The 18,960-nt window shown below is 39.2% G+C and overlaps 1 protein-coding gene across 2 annotated transcripts in view; it reads left to right on the top strand.

Moving 5' to 3' along the window:
• The window catches only part of TRPC3 (transient receptor potential cation channel subfamily C member 3), a gene marked incomplete at its 5' end in the record, with an annotated part of 44,542 nt that extends 25,793 nt beyond the window's left edge, over positions 1-18,749 (top strand). Inside the window, 9 exons of one of the 2 annotated variants that reach the window (XM_084263315.1) lie at positions 3,306-3,470; positions 5,670-5,886; positions 7,499-7,732; positions 9,255-9,519; positions 11,243-11,438; positions 13,155-13,364; positions 14,680-14,763; positions 16,234-16,309; positions 18,455-18,749. In XM_084263315.1, the coding sequence (XP_084119441.1) occupies positions 3,306-3,470; positions 5,670-5,886; positions 7,499-7,732; positions 9,255-9,519; positions 11,243-11,438; positions 13,155-13,364; positions 14,680-14,763; positions 16,234-16,309; positions 18,455-18,597 (1,590 nt within the window). In that variant the 3' untranslated portion in view covers positions 18,598-18,749. The remainder of the gene's footprint in view (positions 1-3,305; positions 3,471-5,669; positions 5,887-7,498; positions 7,733-9,254; positions 9,520-11,242; positions 11,439-13,154; positions 13,365-14,679; positions 14,764-16,233; positions 16,310-18,454) is intronic. The other variant, XM_084263316.1, reaches the window with a different exon arrangement.
• Between the last annotated feature and the right edge of the window lie 211 nt (positions 18,750-18,960).

Below are 18,960 nucleotides of genomic sequence, written 5' to 3'. Positions count from 1 at the left end.
CAGGCAGATCTCCTCTTAGCGTTGGATCAAAATGTTTATAGACCAGGAGGAACAGACCAGCATGCAGCTCTGGATAAAATGCAAGAGGGCCCATGGGCTCATTCATAGCCCTAGGCCAGCTCCCTCAAAGCCTTCTGCTGTTTCTTCCCCGTTCCCTTTGGTAATGTATTTCTTCTCTCTCCTTTTCCCTACAGTTTTAAGCTTGCCTTTAAAAAATGTCTTTATAATTTGAAACAATTTACTTTCTGGTCTTTGGTCACAGATTAATCTGCTGTGGGGTTTGTCCCTTGATGTCCTTTGAGTTGAGAATGAAATTTATCTTGGCAAAATAAGAGACTGATGGCATATGTCAGAATTTAAAAAAAATAGTCTCTCTATTTTTAGTTTCTTCAAATGGGCCAAGCTGTCAGTTTATATGGTACATAAGATTTCTAAGGTAACAGCTAATAAAAATAATACACACATACTTCCTGTTGACATTAATTTTCAAAGAACAAAAACCAGTTGATATTAATTTCTTAAATAAAAGTATTTGAAGACTTTTATTTCTGTTGGCCGTTCCACTATAGGTAAAAGCTGCATTCAGCTGTGATCCAACTGATTAATGAATCACACACCATAATACCTTGGGACTTCACTTTTAGAGCAAAGTAGATTGAAGTGTGAAGATTGCTTTCCCTTTTTTAAAGGTCAAGGCAGCAATTTCCTAGGACTTGCTAATTATCATCAACCACTGTGGCAAGTATATTACCAGATCTCTTCAAACCCTGGAGTAACTAGACTGTTTACCTGTATGCTTAATCCCATGTGATGAGGCAGTCTCACTGGACGTGGTGTAATAGTGATATTGGTAACACCTTAAAAATGCACTTTGCCAGAAATCCAAACATAATGGGCAAAGAACATAAGGAGCTATAGGATTCTGCTTCCACACCCCTTATGTTTTTTCAGTAGCAGCACCCAACGTGAGCTACGTACCCCTGGTTACACAACACAGTCCTGATGGAGTGGCTGCAGAGTTTTCCTCATGTCCACGTTGCTTCATGCTAAAGAGATCCTTTAGAAATACTATGATACATGCTCACCCTTCAACAAGCTTCACCAAAACTGATTTTAGTAAAGAAAACTTAAAGCACATCTAAGCAAATGCAGTTGTTGGCAGCAGCTTGTTTGATCATTCCATAATTAATTTGGAATTCATTACTTTTCCCTGCGAACATATTGGAATCTTACTGAAGCTTGGAAAATAACATTTGCATGTATTTGCTGCTTAGGAGAACGATGGGAATTGCCTGGGGTTTGTTGGTTTTTTTTTTTTTCTGTGGTTACTAGATCCTTAGTGTGTGCCAGTTTAGTTTCATCTCTGCTCTCCTTCCGTTTTTGTACTCTTAAAGAGGAATATGTGGAAGCTAGAGACTAATGAAACTTATCCAAAAGGCTCAAGAGAGCAAATTTATGTTCTGGTAACTGTCTGAGGAGAACCTATTTTTCCACTTGTCTGTCTGTCTCTTTATGGCCAAATCCTGAAAAATTCACTTGATGCCCTATTTCCTTGTCCTGATGTTTGTCTGGCTCCCTCCTCCCCTATTTCAAAGCAGCTGGTTACAAGTGTCCTTCCCTGTGGATGTCTTGGCTCTGCTTAGTTAAGGTCAGTTGAAATTTTATCATTGACTTGAGCAGGGATCAAAGTTAGGTGAAAAGAGAGTAAGTATATTCAAATACCATCTTTGTGTCCATGTCAGGACATGTCAAGATACTCATGTCAAGAAAACTAGAGTATCAAAATTTAGGTGTAGGGTTAAGTATTCCAAAAATGTCCCAACACTCAATGAATTAAAAGTCAGTGATAGCTCTGTATGCTTAGAATACTGACAGTAAGGACAGTTCAAATGCCTGACTAGGGCAAATTTTGGTCATTTTATCAGAGGCTATATTTATTCAGGTATTTATACACATCTGTTCCTGCCATTTCCTGTAAGTTTGACACCATTTAGTCTTTCTGGTATGGAAATAAATGAGCAATAGTGATAAATAGTAATGTAAACTCACCACCAAAGATAAAAGGAACATCTCATAAAGGAATTCATTAAAAATAAAATCATCTTGCTCAGAAATCACTGAAATGTTTACATTTTGTTACACACCTCAGATCTTATTTGACCCTCTGTTGTTAAGCTGTTAATGAGTTAAGACGCCATGTAGTTATAACAATCTGTACACTCAGCATCTTTTAAAATCCTAAAATGGTGAAAAAGGAAAAACTGGTTTTGAAAACTCTCAAATTTGAGGATTTACTAATTTTTCAAATGAGAGAATATCAAAGGCATGAACACAATCTGTTGTATTTTGAGTCCATCATGCAGACCTTTTCATCTGGTTCACAAAAGGCAATTTCTTTGTATTATTGAATGCTAAATTTTATTTACATACTGAGTTATTTTTTCAGATTCCATGTACATTTAATTAGAGAGGGTAGCTAGCACCATTGATGGTAGTGAGAAAAAAGAAACCCTTTCAATATTCATCTATTGGCATTCTGGTGATGTTTAAAATCCTGTGCTTCACTTCATTTATTTCTTGCCTTGCTGGGTTTTAGACAATATATATAGGCAGTCAAAGAAGTGTTTGGACCCTTTGGCAAAAGAACTGAATCAAGTGGCAATGATGTTTGAGGGAGTCTGTGAGGAGCGTGCACAGGAAGGGGAGAAGCTTGTGGTGGATTAGGGTCAGACTACGATTTTCAGACTCTGCAGAAATTCTGCATGTACTTTGGATCAGCTTGATTTGCTGAGGAATTGTTGGAAGTTAGGACTGGGGGTCGACTCTGATGGGATCCAGCTGTGTATGCAAAGTTGTTCTTTTGATGCCTGAAAGGCTTCTGTCAGGGATGGTTGTCCACGTGTACAATCTTGTCCCCAAAGTGCTGCTTTAAATCAGCCCAGCAGTTTTTTCTTTATTAACCACCTCTATTTTAAAGAAAAGGGAAAACTAAACCCCAACCCATTGTTCTTAAGGTCTAAACTTAAAATAATCATGTATATTTTGGATATTAGAAAAAAATATTTTACTGAAAGAGTTGTCAGGGCCTGGAACAGGCTGCCCAGGGAGGGGTTTGAGTCACCTTCCCTGGATGTGTTCAAAAAAAGGATAGATGAGGTACTTAGGGATATGGTTTAGCATAGGATGGGAATGGTTGGACTTGATGATCTTCAAAGGTCTCTTCCAACCTTGTGATTCTATATGGCAATTATATAACCCTTTGTATAAATTATAATATGACCTTGTTTTCTTTTTTTTCATTACAGTTTGTGGCCCATCCAAACTGTCAGCAACAGCTACTGACTATCTGGTATGAAAACCTCTCAGGATTGCGGGAGCAGACCATAGCTATCAAGTGTCTGGTTGTGCTGGTTGTGGCGTTGGGCCTTCCATTTCTAGCCATTGGTTACTGGATTGCACCATGCAGCAGGGTACTGCATTTTATAAATTTCCTATCTTGTACTATTCTGGGAGTTGTTTTTCAATTTCTGACACTCAGAATGCAATATTGTACCTCTAGTTATGCTGCTTCCAAATTTTAACAGATTAATATTTTTAGTAGTCTCTAGTCTTGAGCCAAAATATGCTCTTTGTTTTTATTTGTACTGTAAAAAGCAGACCACGGTGATGAAGCATGAAAATTGTTGTTTCTTACAGAAAGACAAGACATTCTGAGAGCTTTGTTTTCTTTTTTAAATCTCTGTAGATAGTGCTCACCTCAATCTCTGCAATGCAATTTGATTTGTATTAGTAATATGGATTTTTTTTGACGCTAATCCTCAAATTCTTATTAGGTCTCCTCTGATGGCATCTTAACGTTCAGTGCTGTTCCTGTGTTAACCATTAGCAGAACACCTGTTGACTTCACTGATGCAGAACTTAAGAAATATTAAATAAAATATTTGTTATTCCTGCCCTAGGACTTTTGTTTCCCAGGTGAACCATAGAGCAGAAATTAAATGCAGTGTTCCAATACGCAGTGGGGTATATTCCTAACAGAGTGCAACTCTGAACTCTTTCCTCTTTAAAATTATATGAAAATAAATGGATGCTTCTAGCTCTCCTGATATCACAAGGAAAATAACAGCAGTTTCTTCAAAGTCTTCATAGCATGTGAATTCTGTGCAAATGAAGCATGCTGATAGATTTTTGGTAAATCAGAAGGAAGATTTCTCTCTTACATTAACTCTTTGAAGATTTTTGAGTAAAAAACTTACGTGGTCTTTCAATTTTATTTCCTTAACAAATAAAATGAGAACTTTATTTTTATTTTGCTCTTGTAGCTCACCTCAAAAGGATAAGATTTTCCTCATCTTCTGCACGTTTCAAGGGAACCTGATGTTTTCACTGAGTTAAATATTTATTTACTTGAAAATATTTACTTATGACAATAGTATAATTGTTGCTCTCATTATTCTCTGAAATGTCACTGAGTATCTGTAGTAAAGACATCCAGCACTCACAGCTCCATATCATAGAAACATATTAATATATTTTTAGCTGGTGTCTAATATGGGAAAGTGACATTTGTCCTTCAGCTTTAATTCCCAGTACCAGAAACACCTGACATTTTTCCTAGTGCTCATGTCAAATAAAAGTACTGTACATTCAGATCAGTTGTTCAATACTGTAATTTCAAAATGCTTTCTAAAGGTCAGGAGCAGGAAGGGAACCTGAGATTGTTTGCACAGGTAGTAAATGCTATTTAGTGTGTGTTGGTCTGCTTAGTTGCTAGGTGCTGACCCCAGTGTCAGGAAGACCATTCCCTGAAATAAGAAAGCTACTTCCAGTTCACCATCTCCTGAACTTGTTTTTCTTAAATGATGCTGCTGACAGCTTTGCTCTTACAGGGGACTTTAGAATATTGCTTTATGTCGGTGACATATGGGATAGTTCACTTTGTTAGGACTGTGTGTTAACATTAATAAAGGTCAGGATTTATATGTGGAGCAGCATATTGTCCTGTGGTGGGGTGTGCGCCAGCTAAGACAAAGTCTGTCTAGCATCTACCTTGTCACACCTTGGGCAGAGATGGAACAAGCTGCTGTTGCTATTTTGTCCTTCTGCCAGGTGCAGATGTGAACAAAATCAGCTGAATTAATTTCAAGATAGTAATATTTCTGATCTTATCCTTCTTAATCCATTGTAATGTAACAGACATTATTTTTAGTAGAGAGGTTATTTTTTTGGCATTTAGAGCTATGAGTATGTATTTTCTGGATGGAATATCATAGCCAGAGATGAGAAGATAAGTCTGTCATTTTTCCTAGAGTCATAGATACCCTCATAGTATGCTCTTGTTGGTAGGGAAAGCATTTTGCTGCTCTGAGATTTCATTCATTCATTTATTTCCCATGGGCTGGCTTCTGCCCCTCATCGGTATCTGGGCATTGGAACAAGTTTGAGTTTCCCCTCAAACATTGCCATCTAGCGTTTATGGAATAAGAACACCACTCAGTTTCAGGACAACATGCTCCATGAGGCTGCCTTAGAAGACTTTTTGTGTCTGAAATCACGGTTCGCTGCACTTTCAAAGCCAAGTTTGACTGTCCTGAGCTCTGAGTGCCCGTTTATGCTTCTAAAATGCCTTTGAAGAAACCGAATGACCTCTTTCAATTCTGCCTTTGCAGCTTGGAAGAATTCTTCGAAGCCCCTTTATGAAATTCGTGGCACACGCAGCATCCTTCATTATTTTCCTAGGCCTGCTGGTGTTCAATGCCTCAGATAGATTCGAAGGCATAACGACGCTACCGAATGTCACTGTCACTGATTACCCAAAGCAGATCTTTAGGGTGAAGACTACCCAGTTCACCTGGACAGAAATGCTGATCATGGTGTGGGTACTTGGTAGGTATATTGATTAATTGCATTAATTAATGTAAATTCGAAAAGAAAGGAGAGAAGCACAGGTCGTAAACCTCTGCCCCATCTGCCCTGTGATTAGAATAAGCCCTTAGGGCTGATAACAGCACGTTTAGAGCTGGAGAGAGCACCAGAGCTGTGCTGCCCCCTCTTGCAAAAGCTTTTGCCTACAGGGTTTGTCAGCTGGCATTTCTAGCAGGAGCACAGGTTTGCTGAAGAGAGCACCATGGAAATTATACTTTACTGAAGTGGTTTTCTGAAGTAACATCAGGAAGCCTACGCTGCTGTATGTGCTGGAAGGTCAGGAGTTCCTGCTGCTTGGTGTTAATGTGCTTATGTGGTGTTGCTGCTTAGTTGGCATATGGGGAAATCACAGTTTCTACCAGTGTCAAGGGGCTAATGAGTCAGTGCTTGTTGCTCAAGTTTTTTTCACAGAACCTGACCAGCACTCAGCCTGTTTGAAACTCTGTATGGCAGAAAATGCTATCTTCTATCATTTCATGAGGCAGGTGCTCTATGTAGCCAAATGTCAGTTAGCCTCATGATAGCTCTTAGGGGCTGTAGAAGAGAAGGAAGTGTTACTGTGGCGGCTATGCCAAGGTCCCTCGCTATGCCTTTTGAACCCCCTGCATCTCCTGATAAAGCTATGTTAGAGTAGGGACTTGTGTATGCCTTGTTTGCTGCCTTTTGGTAGTCTCAGCATATATTTGTCGAGAGCAGCCTCTTTATTTGAGGCAAGGACTGAGTTTTTGGTGGTCTTTAGGACTCAGTCACCGTGAGAAATATTTTGGGCACTGAGAGGGAGCCAACCTTGAACAAATCCAATATGTGCCTGCTGTCTGTCTGGTTGGAAAGGCAGCAGAATCCCCTCTGAATTACCCAGCTGGGGAAACAAGAAAAATGCTGTGGGATTGTGTTTTTTGTTGTTGTTGTTTGGGGTGCTTTTGGTTGGTTTGGTTTTTCCTAAGAAACCTTTTTGAAGTAAGAAAAAGTCTTCATTCCCAGCAACCAGATCTCAAGGTTATGATGAGGCTGTGATCTGAATTAAATCCATGTAAATGAATTTCTGAGGAGAAGTTTGAGTAAGAAAATGGAATTACATATAGCCAAATTCCACTCACTGTGCTGAAAAACATCTTATTCTGTATAGTGGGGAAGCATTAATATAATTGTGATATTTGTATTTGGTCATCTGTGTAGTTGGGTAGTTGTGCTTCTGATTGCGAAATGGTTTATGAATATAAATGGTAAGGAAACGAGAGGAGTTTTCTCCACATTTATCATTTTTCCTTCCTTAGAAGTACAGTGTGCTATTAAGTCGTTAGGCCGTAATACTTCCACTGCAAAGTCATGGCCCCAAGCCATGAGAGCTGCCTGAGCTTTATCCCTGAGTAGCAAATAATACCTCACCATTTGATCAACCTTGCTGAAAGCAAGAGAACCTTGCTCGAGATGATGCTGTTGACACGGCAACTAAGTGAATTTGTTTCTCTACTGGTACCACCTGGTTTCACAAAACAGGGGAAAGTAGAGGGTTTACATGAGAAGAGTTTGGCTGATGTTGCTATGTTGGGGTTTTTTTTGTTTCTCGTTGCAGGTATGATGTGGTCAGAATGCAAAGAGCTGTGGCTGGAAGGGCCTAGGGAATATATTTTGCAGTTATGGAATGTTTTAGATTTTGGGATGCTGTCTATTTTCATTGCTGCTTTCACAGCGAGGCTTCTGGCATTCCTGCAGGCCACAAAAGCACAACAATACGTGGACAACTACATTGAGGAGAATGACCTCTCTGAGGTCACGCTTCCTCCAGAAATAGAATATTTTACTTACGGTGAGTTTCACTTTTCTGCAACACAGATTTGAACATGAAAAAACTGATAAGATGCACTAACATTTCAGAGCCTTAAAACAAGTATTTGTGTGTGCTTGTGTTCAGAGCATTGTCTAACCATTTCTGCCTCAGTATTTTTCTTTCTGTGCTGCTTAAAAAATAGTTGTTATGAAGCTAACATGACAGATAAGTTTGACAATTCATTCAAAACAATAGGCTTAAGGACAAAATCAGTTCAAATGTAGCTGTGTCCATAATTCTGTTGTAACTGTTTATCTCAGAGCTACATTTGACCCTCTTGATTTTAAATATTTGCAAGCTATGTTTTAGTCTTGACTTACTGTACAACAGAGAAAATGTTGATGTGAAATTTTTTTTGGTTCAGTTGTTTGATCCAGGCATTCATGCTCATACAGATCTGTCAGCACTTCAGGACAAAGGAAGGATGCTGGACCCAGTAAGGATCTCCTCAAATAGAACAAAAGTACTAAGCAGTTGATGCAGTGCAGAAATTGTAATTAAAGATGAGATGAATGTCTAGTTGCAATACCAGCAAAGGTTGTATTTCCTGACAGTGTATTTTAGCATGTACTTTATGAACTTCAGTAGGTTATAATAGCAGACTTAGTTTTGTTACTTACATTAATTGCTATATAACAAACAATGGGAGCCTTTACCTATGTAAGTACACATTTAGAAACACACGGTATTTCGATATGAAACACATTTTAATTTAGTGGTATTTGGCTAAGATGGTGAGTTAATTCATGTAACAGTTTATGAATTTATATAGAACTCAAATTGTTTCTGTGCATATTGTATGTGAGGGAAAAAAATACAACAAACAAAACCCCAACCAACCCACTTCAACAAAAAAAAAAACAAACCCACACTCACTAAAAACCCACCCAAAATATGACACAACAAAAGCAAAACCCCCACAGTCCTACTTCCATGGAGATAATAGGTACAAATCTTCATGGTTTCAAGAGGAACTTTGGTTATATACCAAACTTGTAACAATGGCAAAGTCTTGGTATGATTAACAAATGAAATCGCTCATCAACCAACACTGCTAATTTCCCATCAATAAAACACAAAGCTTCAATGAATTTCTGGCTTTAACATCACAGAATTGGAGGGGTTGGAAGGGACCTCAAGAGATCATCGAGTCTAACCCCCTAAATAAGCATAGTGCTTATTAAGATCGCTAATAATAGTCATGTTAAGAAAAGCAATAAGAAATTATTTCTTGTTATGTAGTCCAGGTTAAAATGCAAACTGTGGAAGAAAAGTGCTATGTTTCTTTGAGTACAGTTTTTCTTCTAGTGACACTGTAACTCGTATTTGTCATTTGTGGCTTAAAGGAAACAGGGATAGAGAAACAGCTGCTAGGCTTTTCCAAATATTTGTTGCAACTAAAATCAGGCATGTTCATGGAAAGTACTGTCAAGGTTTATTTTTAACCATTGTGACAAATCAGTAACTCCTTACATTTCCCCCTGTATTTCATATCTTCCAGCTAGGGATAAATGGCTCCCATCCGATCCTCAGATAATATCCGAAGGCCTTTATGCAATTGCTGTTGTTCTCAGCTTTTCTCGGATTGCATATATTCTGCCTGCAAATGAGAGTTTTGGGCCTTTGCAAATTTCACTTGGAAGGACTGTTAAAGACATCTTCAAGTTTATGGTCCTTTTTATTATGGTATTTCTTGCATTTATGATTGGAATGTTCATACTGTATTCCTACTACCTTGGAGCCAAACTAAACCCAGCCTTCACAACGTAAGTATCAAGTTATGTTTGAGTTAAATGGCTGATACGAATCTTCTAGTTTTTCACTAAGGCAGCAGTCTGAGTTACTGCATGCTGTCTCCTAGCATTAAAGAACAATTGAAGACAGTTGAAATCGATGAGAAGTCAGATGTCACAGAGCCTGAAGAAGCCGAAAACAAAAGAACAAATCTTTCCTATTTGTCTACTGGAAACTTTCATTGCAGTCTAAAATAATTTTACCTGTGTACTATGTTAATCATACTGACTTGTGGGCAACCAATTGCAAGAAAATATTCCTGATTTCTTCTGAATGACATTTTCCCAAAGCAAAAGGCAAACTGATACAGAGATATTTAGCCTAGATGTCACCCAGATTTAATTTATCAAGAATCAGAAATAGTGATTGTGTAGATAGCATGTTTCTTTCCCAGGTGGGTACTGAAACAAATCTATTAACTGCATTGGCCTCTTTTGGATCTGGGTTTGCAATCAACAGGATAATGGCTCATTATGAGCCATGTGAGTACAGAAGAACGGTTGTTGTGAAGCGTCTCTTCACACAAGTGAGACTGTATCATCTCCGAAGTTGGTTCTTCTCGTCTGCTTGGGGTTTTTTTACTTCCTGAAACAAGACGATGCTGGAAGTTATTAATATGTAGAACATTCCAAACATAATTCCACACAGTGGTGGAATTTGGAACTTTTCCTTTCCTCCCATCTTCTTACAGGAGACATGACTTATGGAAAACCAGCCATATTTTCATGTGGTTGATTCCATGACTTCTCTTTAGTTTGGGCCTGATTTTTGCCCTTATACTTACTCATAGTCTTTTCTTTAGATAAATAATGAAATATAATGAAAAAGAAGTAATTTCCAGGAAATTCTGTAGGGTATAATGAAAGGCACATCAAAATTTTTATTGAATATCAAGGTCTCTTAGCTTGCATTCATTAGCCTACTTCTCAGCGAGGTGGGATAGAGCTTTGCAATGAGCTGTGTCCTGATGGCATGACAAGTGAATCTGTAGCAAAGCTGCTTTGGTGGAAAGAGGACTGGCTGCATGAGGAGGAGAGCTTGAAGAAGACCCTCCAAGTCCCTGATGGCTTGAAGAACTGTCTGGCAGCTGTCTGAGAGCCTTTGGCAGCTCAGTTCCTCAGGAACCGCCCTGACCATGGGATGGAGTCAAGAGCATAGAGGTGGTGGGTCCTGGAACCAGAGCCTTAAGGGTATTGAGGTGCCTGGATCCTACTGATTCCAACAAGTCTTGAAGATATCCCATGAAATCTCTTTGGTTTGTCAGTTTTGCTGCTGAACCTGCTGGTACTCACTGAGTGGTCTTTTCCTAACGGAAGCTTTAACCAGAAGCTCTTGAAAGGAGTTTCCTTTCCAACAGCCCTATTTTTAGCTTTATTAGGACAGGGAAGGTCTGCCCCCGGTAGAATTAGACTGGAAAGTAACAAGAATGTGCTTCATCTCAAAACCTGAAAATAGAAACCTAATTCCTGGGCTGCTGTTTTGCATGTATTGTACAAACACTTCATCTGTGATGGGTAGGTCTAGCACAGTAGAGAGATTGAACATGCCATGAAAAGTACTTCCTTGCATGTTTGTTGTTTGATCAGTGTTCTGCAAACAAATACACAGATTATATGAGATTATCACTTACTGTAAACACAATTTACATATTTATAAAGTTAGTAATAATGCTTTCCTTTTTTCTTCCCCCTACAGAGTGGAAGAAAGTTTCAAGACCTTATTTTGGTCAATATTTGGCTTGTCAGAAGTAACCTCTGTTGTCCTCAAATATGATCATAAGTTCATAGAGAACATTGGTTATGTTCTTTATGGCATATACAATGTAACAATGGTGGTAGTGCTGCTCAACATGCTGATTGCTATGATCAACAGCTCATATCAAGAAATTGAGGTGGGCTCTGTTCTCAAGTTGTTCTTTTTTGTAAAGTTGAAAAAGGGCAGAATGATTAGGAATTATTTCAGTGAGTGCATCTTGATATGTGAAAGTACAGCGAAGAAATTACTTCAGTGAAGATCACAAAAAATACTACCTTCATGAGTCTGACTTTCTCTAAAAACCCAGCTAAGCTGCAGAACCTTACAGGGTCTGAACAAGTAGTTCATCTTGTGCCATGTGTACGTATCTAAGGAGATGTCATCCATCCTGAAGTCTTAAAATCTAAAGTAATACTCAGCTGAAGACTGCTGTGAAGTGCCAGTTTGCTTAGGATGTTTATTGCCTGTTATCTTAAGTGCACTTCAGTCTTTGACAGATCATTAGGATACAAATTAAAATGTATTTTCACGTGCTCCCTAATTGAAATCTGGCTTTTTAGTTCCGATCCTCAAACTTTTTAGCTAAATGTGCAGGAGTTAGATACCCACAGCAGTGAGATACATATATACATATATATATATATATGGATGTATTTATTACATCTATATACCTATGTGGAGTTTGATACAGGTTTGATGAAGGCAGTTGTGACTCAGTCGCACACCACAAAGCTTACACACTTTGTTTGTAAGATGTGCTTTTTTCCACTTCAGATACAATATCAAACCTTGATTCTAGGCTTACTGAGCTTGGGCATGTGCCCTGAAAACACAGTGGCAGTGTTTCTCCAAATCTGCCAAATGGCTCAGTGAATGAAGGCTTGAATCTCACACAGTTATTGGCTGCATTGCTTATTAGAGAGAGATTTTATTTGAATTTTATTATAACAAAGTATCTTCATTTCTAAAGATAATTAATTAGAGAATTTAACATCCAACTAAAAAAATCCAGAAAACTTTAAGTAGAGAAGATGCTTGGGATATAAATTCCAAGTTGCTGCAATGAAAGTAAAAGTACATTTATAGTGCCAGTTTTCCAAACCATGAGTTCTGATACTATTCAAAGAGCACTATGTTCAGGTAGAAATGGGTGCATGCCCATACTAACAGGTAAAAAACATTGCCTAAGACACAGTGTATGAACAGGTGTGTCATGTCAGGTATTTTCAGTAACTTCAGGGATATGTCAGGGAATTCAGCAAGAGAAAACTACTTATAATAAACAAAATTTTTACCTTTGGAGTAAACAAAGATCAGCCTTGGAATACTTCAGTAAACAGAATCAGTTTGTCACAGCTTAACACAATTTCTTAATGACGACAAAGTTTGTATTTTCTGTACTCCACTATAATTAGAGTTACTTTCCATGGTTTAAAAGGCTTTTTACATAACTGTGCCTTGAACCTAATAATTCGTCACTTGTGCAAGTACCAAATTCATGTGACTGCTTTAATGAGAAAAGCAAGACTTAACAAATCCAAAAAAAGGTTCCACTTTAAATAGCAAAGAGTTTATAGGTTGGCTTTCACTCGGTGCAGAAATAACACTTGTTTAAATGGTTCACATGCTTTGTGTATTGTCAGTGAGATGGTGCTGTAAAGAGACGCTGAGATTTAGTTAATATAGACTTGATAAAGTGGTTGTATTCTTTCAGAACTACTGTGAGTCTTCCTGGCAAATAAGGTTTTATGTAAAACCAGAAAGGGCTTGATATTTAAAAGAAGTTGAATTTGGAAGAAGTTTGGCATTTCATAAAAGTAAAGCACATTGCTGGTTTTGTATCTTAACGCAGGATGACAGTGATGTAGAGTGGAAGTTTGCTCGTTCTAAGCTTTGGTTATCTTATTTTGATGATGGGAAAACATTACCACCACCGTTCAGCCTTGTACCGAGCCCCAAATCTTTTTTCTATTTCATCATGAGGATCATTAACTTTTCTAAGTGCAGGAGGCGACGGCTACAGAAGGACGTTGAAATGGGAATGGGCAATTCCAAATCTAGGGTAGGTACTGAACTCTTTTCATCACAGTGAAGAATCGTGTGTCTGTTGCAGCATTCTGTTTTTCTTTTAAGTTTCCTTAAGTCATCTGTGCTTCAGATGAGATAGTACAGTAATTAGTCAAGCATTTATATTCATATATCTGTATTTCAGACAGACTAAATGTACTGCATAAAAGAAACCAAAAAAGCTATATGTTTTTTTAAGAGAACAAGGTCCAATGACTGGAAAAATGAATTAAAATAAAAATAACTGACTATTCAAAGATGCAAATAATTCCCACAAGGAGCGACCTAAATATTGAATGAGGATGCTTTCTGCCTCCATTAGAAAAATCTTCAGTCAGTGTTAAAAAAGGGGGGAGGGGTATAAGGAGAGAAAACTTCCCCTTTCACCAGCACAGGAAAAGGATAAAATGTGGTCAGTATGATACTCACTGCCTGCCTGGGTTGGTAATAATTATCTTCAGTGCTTCCGTGACACTCTAAATTTAGGTATCTAAATGTCCTTTACAAATATTAATGGAATGCAGTGTCACAGCACCCTTGTAAGAATTAGATAACAATTCCCCTAGTTTTACTGATGGCAGACTGGGGCACAGACGGGTTAAAGACAACACACGTGGCTTTTTTACAAGTTAGGCTCAAAGCACTGTGTGTTACAAAGACTGAAAGCGATACCTTGAAAATAATTCTTATTAGTTTTACTGTAAATTATCAGAGATGTCAAGTCATCTTTTTTGATAGCTCTGTCAGGAGCCTTGGACTTGTGAGCTGGTTCTGTTACTGAATCTTCAGTAAAGAAAAATATTTTCTCTGGTTTTCTGTAGGCAGTGAAAGTAGACACAGGTTTATAGAAATGTCCATTTAAATCAGTTTAGCAAGAAGCAATTTTTTGGTACTAACTCTTCATCTTCTGCTCTGTGGTGCTCTGAGTGCCTGAACTTCATTAGTTCTCTCCAGCCACTCTACAGATGTTTAAAAAAACAACACAAAGAAACCTCAACACCCTTAAGATATACTTTTATAAGAAAGCATTTAGTAGGGCTTACATATCATACAGCAGTACTTACTGTCAGCCTTGGAATATAAGTCACTGCTGAGACCTGTCAGGTGGAGCTAGTTTTCTTGAACTACAAACCCAGTAGTTTTTCTCTGGGAAAGGCAGCCCCACAGCCTCCTCTGTGTCAGCCTAGGCTGGCACACTGTGTAATCACACTGTAGAGAGATGTCTCAAAAAAAAAAAAAAAGTAAAAATGAAGCTGAATTCTACCTGCAAATTCTGTAATATATTTCAATGTTGTCTTATTTCCTCCTAGTTAAATCTTTTCACTCAGTCGAACTCCAGAGTTTTTGAATCGCACAGTTTTAACAGCATCCTCAATCAGCCAACACGCTATCAGGTAAGCACATACGGTGGTCTCTGTTTTTCACTAATAGAACTGTGTGAAGGTACTAGAACCTTGTGTTTCAAATACATTTTGGTTGCGCTGGGTAAAGCTCCAGGATGCTACTGGAAAAAAAAGGCATTTATTATCTGATGTGTGACATCCAGCACTCCTATAGGTGGGAATGCTCCTTGGTGGTAAGAGTCATCTGTCAGAGAATACTTTCCTGTCTTCTTGCAAGCTCAGGAATAAAAGATTAAATAGGGGCTCTTGTTCCCCTAGTGAAAGCACTGAAGTCACGTAATCCACCTGTGCAAATTCTGTTTGGTGAGCTATGTTAGATCAGCTATGGTAACACAGGACAAGAATAGCTGTACATACAAGGAACCTGGACAGTTATGGTATAAGAACACAGACACCATTTTAATGAATCCTTTACAGTGGGTGTAGCACCATCGTACTCTAAAATCTCATGTGTTCTTTCTTTTTTTAAAAGGTAAATATTTATTGTACTATTAATCTCAGTTTGCATGTGAAAGAACGTGTAAGAAAGAGTAGATCTATTCTTCTCTGTGAGGCAGAGAAGGACCTGGGGGTGTTGGGTGACTGCAGACTGAGTATGAGGCAGCAGTGTGGCCAGGAAGGCCAATGGCATCCTGGCTTGTGTCAGAAACAGCGTGACCAGCAGGTCCAGGGAAGTGATTGCGCCCTTGTGCTTGACATTGGTGAGGCTGCACCTCGAATGCTGGGTCCAGTTCTGGGCTCCTCACCATAAGGACACCAAGGTCCTCAAGCGAGTCCAGAGAAGGGCAACCAGGCTGGGGAAGGGGCTGGAGGGCAAATCATATGAGAAGCGGCTGAGGGAGCTGGGGATGTTTAGCCTGGAGAAGAGGAGGCTGAAGGGAGACCTTATCACTGCCTACAACAACCTGAGGTTGTAGAGAGGTGGGTGATGGTCTCTTCAGCCAGGTGACAGGAAATGGGACAAGGGGAAATGGCCTCAAGCTGTGCCAGGGCAGGTTTAGATTAGATGTTAGGAAAAAAATCTTCACTGAAAGAGCTGTCAGGGCCTGGAACATGCTGCCCAGGGAGGGGAGTTTGGTCACCATCCCTGGATGTATTTAAAAGATGGGTAGCTGAGGTATTTAGGATGGTTGGACTCAATGATCTTAAAGGTCTTTTCCAACCTTGTGATTCTGTGAAGCTACGTAAAGCCTAAATTAGGTGTGTTTAGACACATTTTCCTGTTGTCTTGTTCCCTACAAAAACTTGTGGCATTACATGAGTAAGAGGTAATTAGATGAGCAAGGTGCTTTATTGCAATGATGAATCTCAGTATGCTACCGAAAAAAGCCCATGTAAGGCTATTGCTTGATCTGGGGCTGTTGGTTCTCACACTAATGAAGGGAGATGGTTAAGAAAGAAAAGTGATTAGTGTTTAATTACATATGCTCACCTGATTGTGTAAATGTTTAAATCTGGCAGCAAATAATGAAAAGACTGATAAAACGTTATGTACTGAAAGCACAAGTGGACAAAGAAAATGATGAAGTAAACGAAGGTAAGAACAAGATGGCATTTGCAATATTCAGAGGCTTTTTTGTGATGCTGTATTAGGAATCTGTATTACAGCAGTGCATGGAGGTTTCAGGTATAAAGAGGGTTTATTTCTACTTCACATGCACTGCACTCGGATAGAGAGTGGTGGGAATATGCCTGTGACAACAAAAATGGACAAGTAGGACTGAAGAAGTAGAAGTGAAAAACATTATGGGCCCTATTTGACAGGTGGAAAGTGGGGAGCATGGACACGATGCATAGTTACAGAGGAAATCTGTGAGGAAGCCGCAACCTGTATTGGCAGTGCTAGTCCTAGTTGGAGCTGCAGGACATCTTTCTCTCTGTTTCATTCAGCTGAACACACAATTTACCACTTCACACCACGAACTCCTTTTATTAACCTTCCTTCATAAAGCTGTGTGGAATGCTCATTGGTGAAGTTGCAGGGGGAGAAAAATGGCAACCTTAGCCGCTGTTTTAGCATGCAATGGAAGATCTTTTGAGAAGCAATGGATCTGAGCTTGGTGTCTGTTGACAGAGCAGCAGTGAGGGGTGCGTGCTCCAGGCACACATCTTGACTCTGTTGGGATGGGACTGGGATGAATGCTGTTCTCCTTCCTCCTGCCTTCCATGAACGGAACAGTCTACAGGCCAAAAAAGAAACTCATGAGCTCTGGGCAGATCCCCAAAGAAAAGAAAAAGATGGGTGTGTGCAACAGGAAGCATGCTGGCTCTGCACCTAGCTAAAAAGATTATGAGGCAACAGATTGATGGCCCTTCCAGGCTGGCACTGCTCTTGGAAACGTAATACACTGGCAATGGCTTTGTCCCCCATTTTACTTCTGACTCTTCCCCATCCTATGCAGCTGTACAGAGCGCAGCTCATGAGTCACAAAAGCAGAGGAGGTCCTAAAAGTGTCTTCCTCCTTGGTCTGCCCCTTGTGCTCCTCTTCTGAAGTCCCACTGTTTTCCCCCTGTTCGTGCTCTGTGAGGGGGGAAATCATCTACCTGGTGATGCATCAAAAGACTGTTCTCTAACCCAGGAGTGAGGGGTGTGCAGTTCTTTCCAGTTCCCCAACGCCTGTTTGGTGTTGGTAGATGTGGGTTTGTGTAAGCGAGGCAATGCAGAAGAACTGTGGTTCACAGACATCGTGGTTCTTGCTTTATCATCAGTGTTGTAGAGGAAAGTCTGCTTAGAGCAAGTCAACTGGCCCCTGGACCTCAGTCCAGCTGCATAGCAAAGTGATGCACATTTCGGTGGCACCTCCAGTGTAGATCCAGCCTTTAAAGATACAATTCTTGAAGCCTCTTGTATTCTAAATAGAAAACTACTGCAGCTATTTTAGACTACTTAAAAGTGTAGGGATTTTTTTTTCCCCTGTTTGGCATCTCAACAGAATTTAGGTATTCTTTCGCAGTCTTTATTTCCTACATGACAAGTCCCTCTGGTGGCTACTGCTGTGCAAGAATTCACAAACCTCATCTCACTTGGTGGAAGAATAGTGTTGGAATATTTTAAAAAGCTTCTGTTCTGGACCTGAATATCCTATAATGGAAAACTTGCTGTTGCTTGTGACGAGCCTGGCCTTGACATTTGGTTTGGGGTTTTTTTTAATGTGTTTCTTATACTTGTGTCAAATTGTAACATAACTTTAAATTGGTTGGCTTTTTGTAATTCAAAGGATATTGGTAAGGAAGAGGAGAGAGACTCAGAAGCTGTGAGTTTGCTTGTCAGCTCTGCCACACTTTTCCTGTGTGATCTTGGCACATCACTTCAGAGAAATTCTCTTTGCCTTTTTTCTCTACAAGAGGGATACTAATATTTACCAGCTGTCCAGCAGTGTTGCCGTGATTAATTCATTAACCCATGTAAAAGCCTTTTTGACTCTTTGATGATGTTCTGTATACACATGGAGCACAGCATTGGAGTTCAGTGGATTATTAAAATACCTCTGATGCTATTTAGGGGTGGGTACACACTCTCATCTTGGGAGGATGAAGAAGAGGTAAAGCTTCCTGTCCCACCCCTATGCCCGCTCTCATGAATGTTTTGAGATCATAATCTGAAATATGCACTGATGTGACAGCAGTGTTGAATGAGTGTTCAACTTACGCTGACAAGTATTTCTTTTAATGGTCAATACAGGTGAATTAAAGGAAATCAAACAGGATATCTCCAGCCTTCGCTATGAACTTCTGGAGGACAAGTCCCAAGCAACAGAAGAATTAGCGATTTTAATACATAAACTCAGTGAGAAACTGAACCCTAATATGTTGAGATGTGAATGATTCAACAGAGGAACCGTGGCGTCAACTACAGCACAACTATTTATTGGCAATAATATTTCAGTATCTTATACTTGAAAAATGTATTGTAGATTTTTAGCACTAAATAACTTTATGTACAGCTTCTCTGGAACTTAGTCTTATGAAATTTTATTAACCCACCACAAAAAAAAAAAAGATTGCTGTCTTCATTTTGATTGTCTAAAAGCAAGACCTTCTTTTGGGCTTGGGTTGGGTTTTTTTTTGCGTTTATTAATTAAAAAGTAAATGGTGTCAATCGCTGATATTTTAACAGGTTTATGAATGCATATGGAGCAGCCTTTGCACTAGGTTTGCAGGAAGAGCAGGTGGTACTCTGTTCCTTGC

The sequence above is a fragment of the Gallinula chloropus genome (genome assembly GCF_964237585.1).
Source record: "Gallinula chloropus genome assembly, chromosome: 4".
Lineage (NCBI taxonomy): Eukaryota > Metazoa > Chordata > Aves > Gruiformes > Rallidae > Gallinula > Gallinula chloropus.
This window is presented reverse-complemented; position numbering and strand designations above follow the sequence as displayed.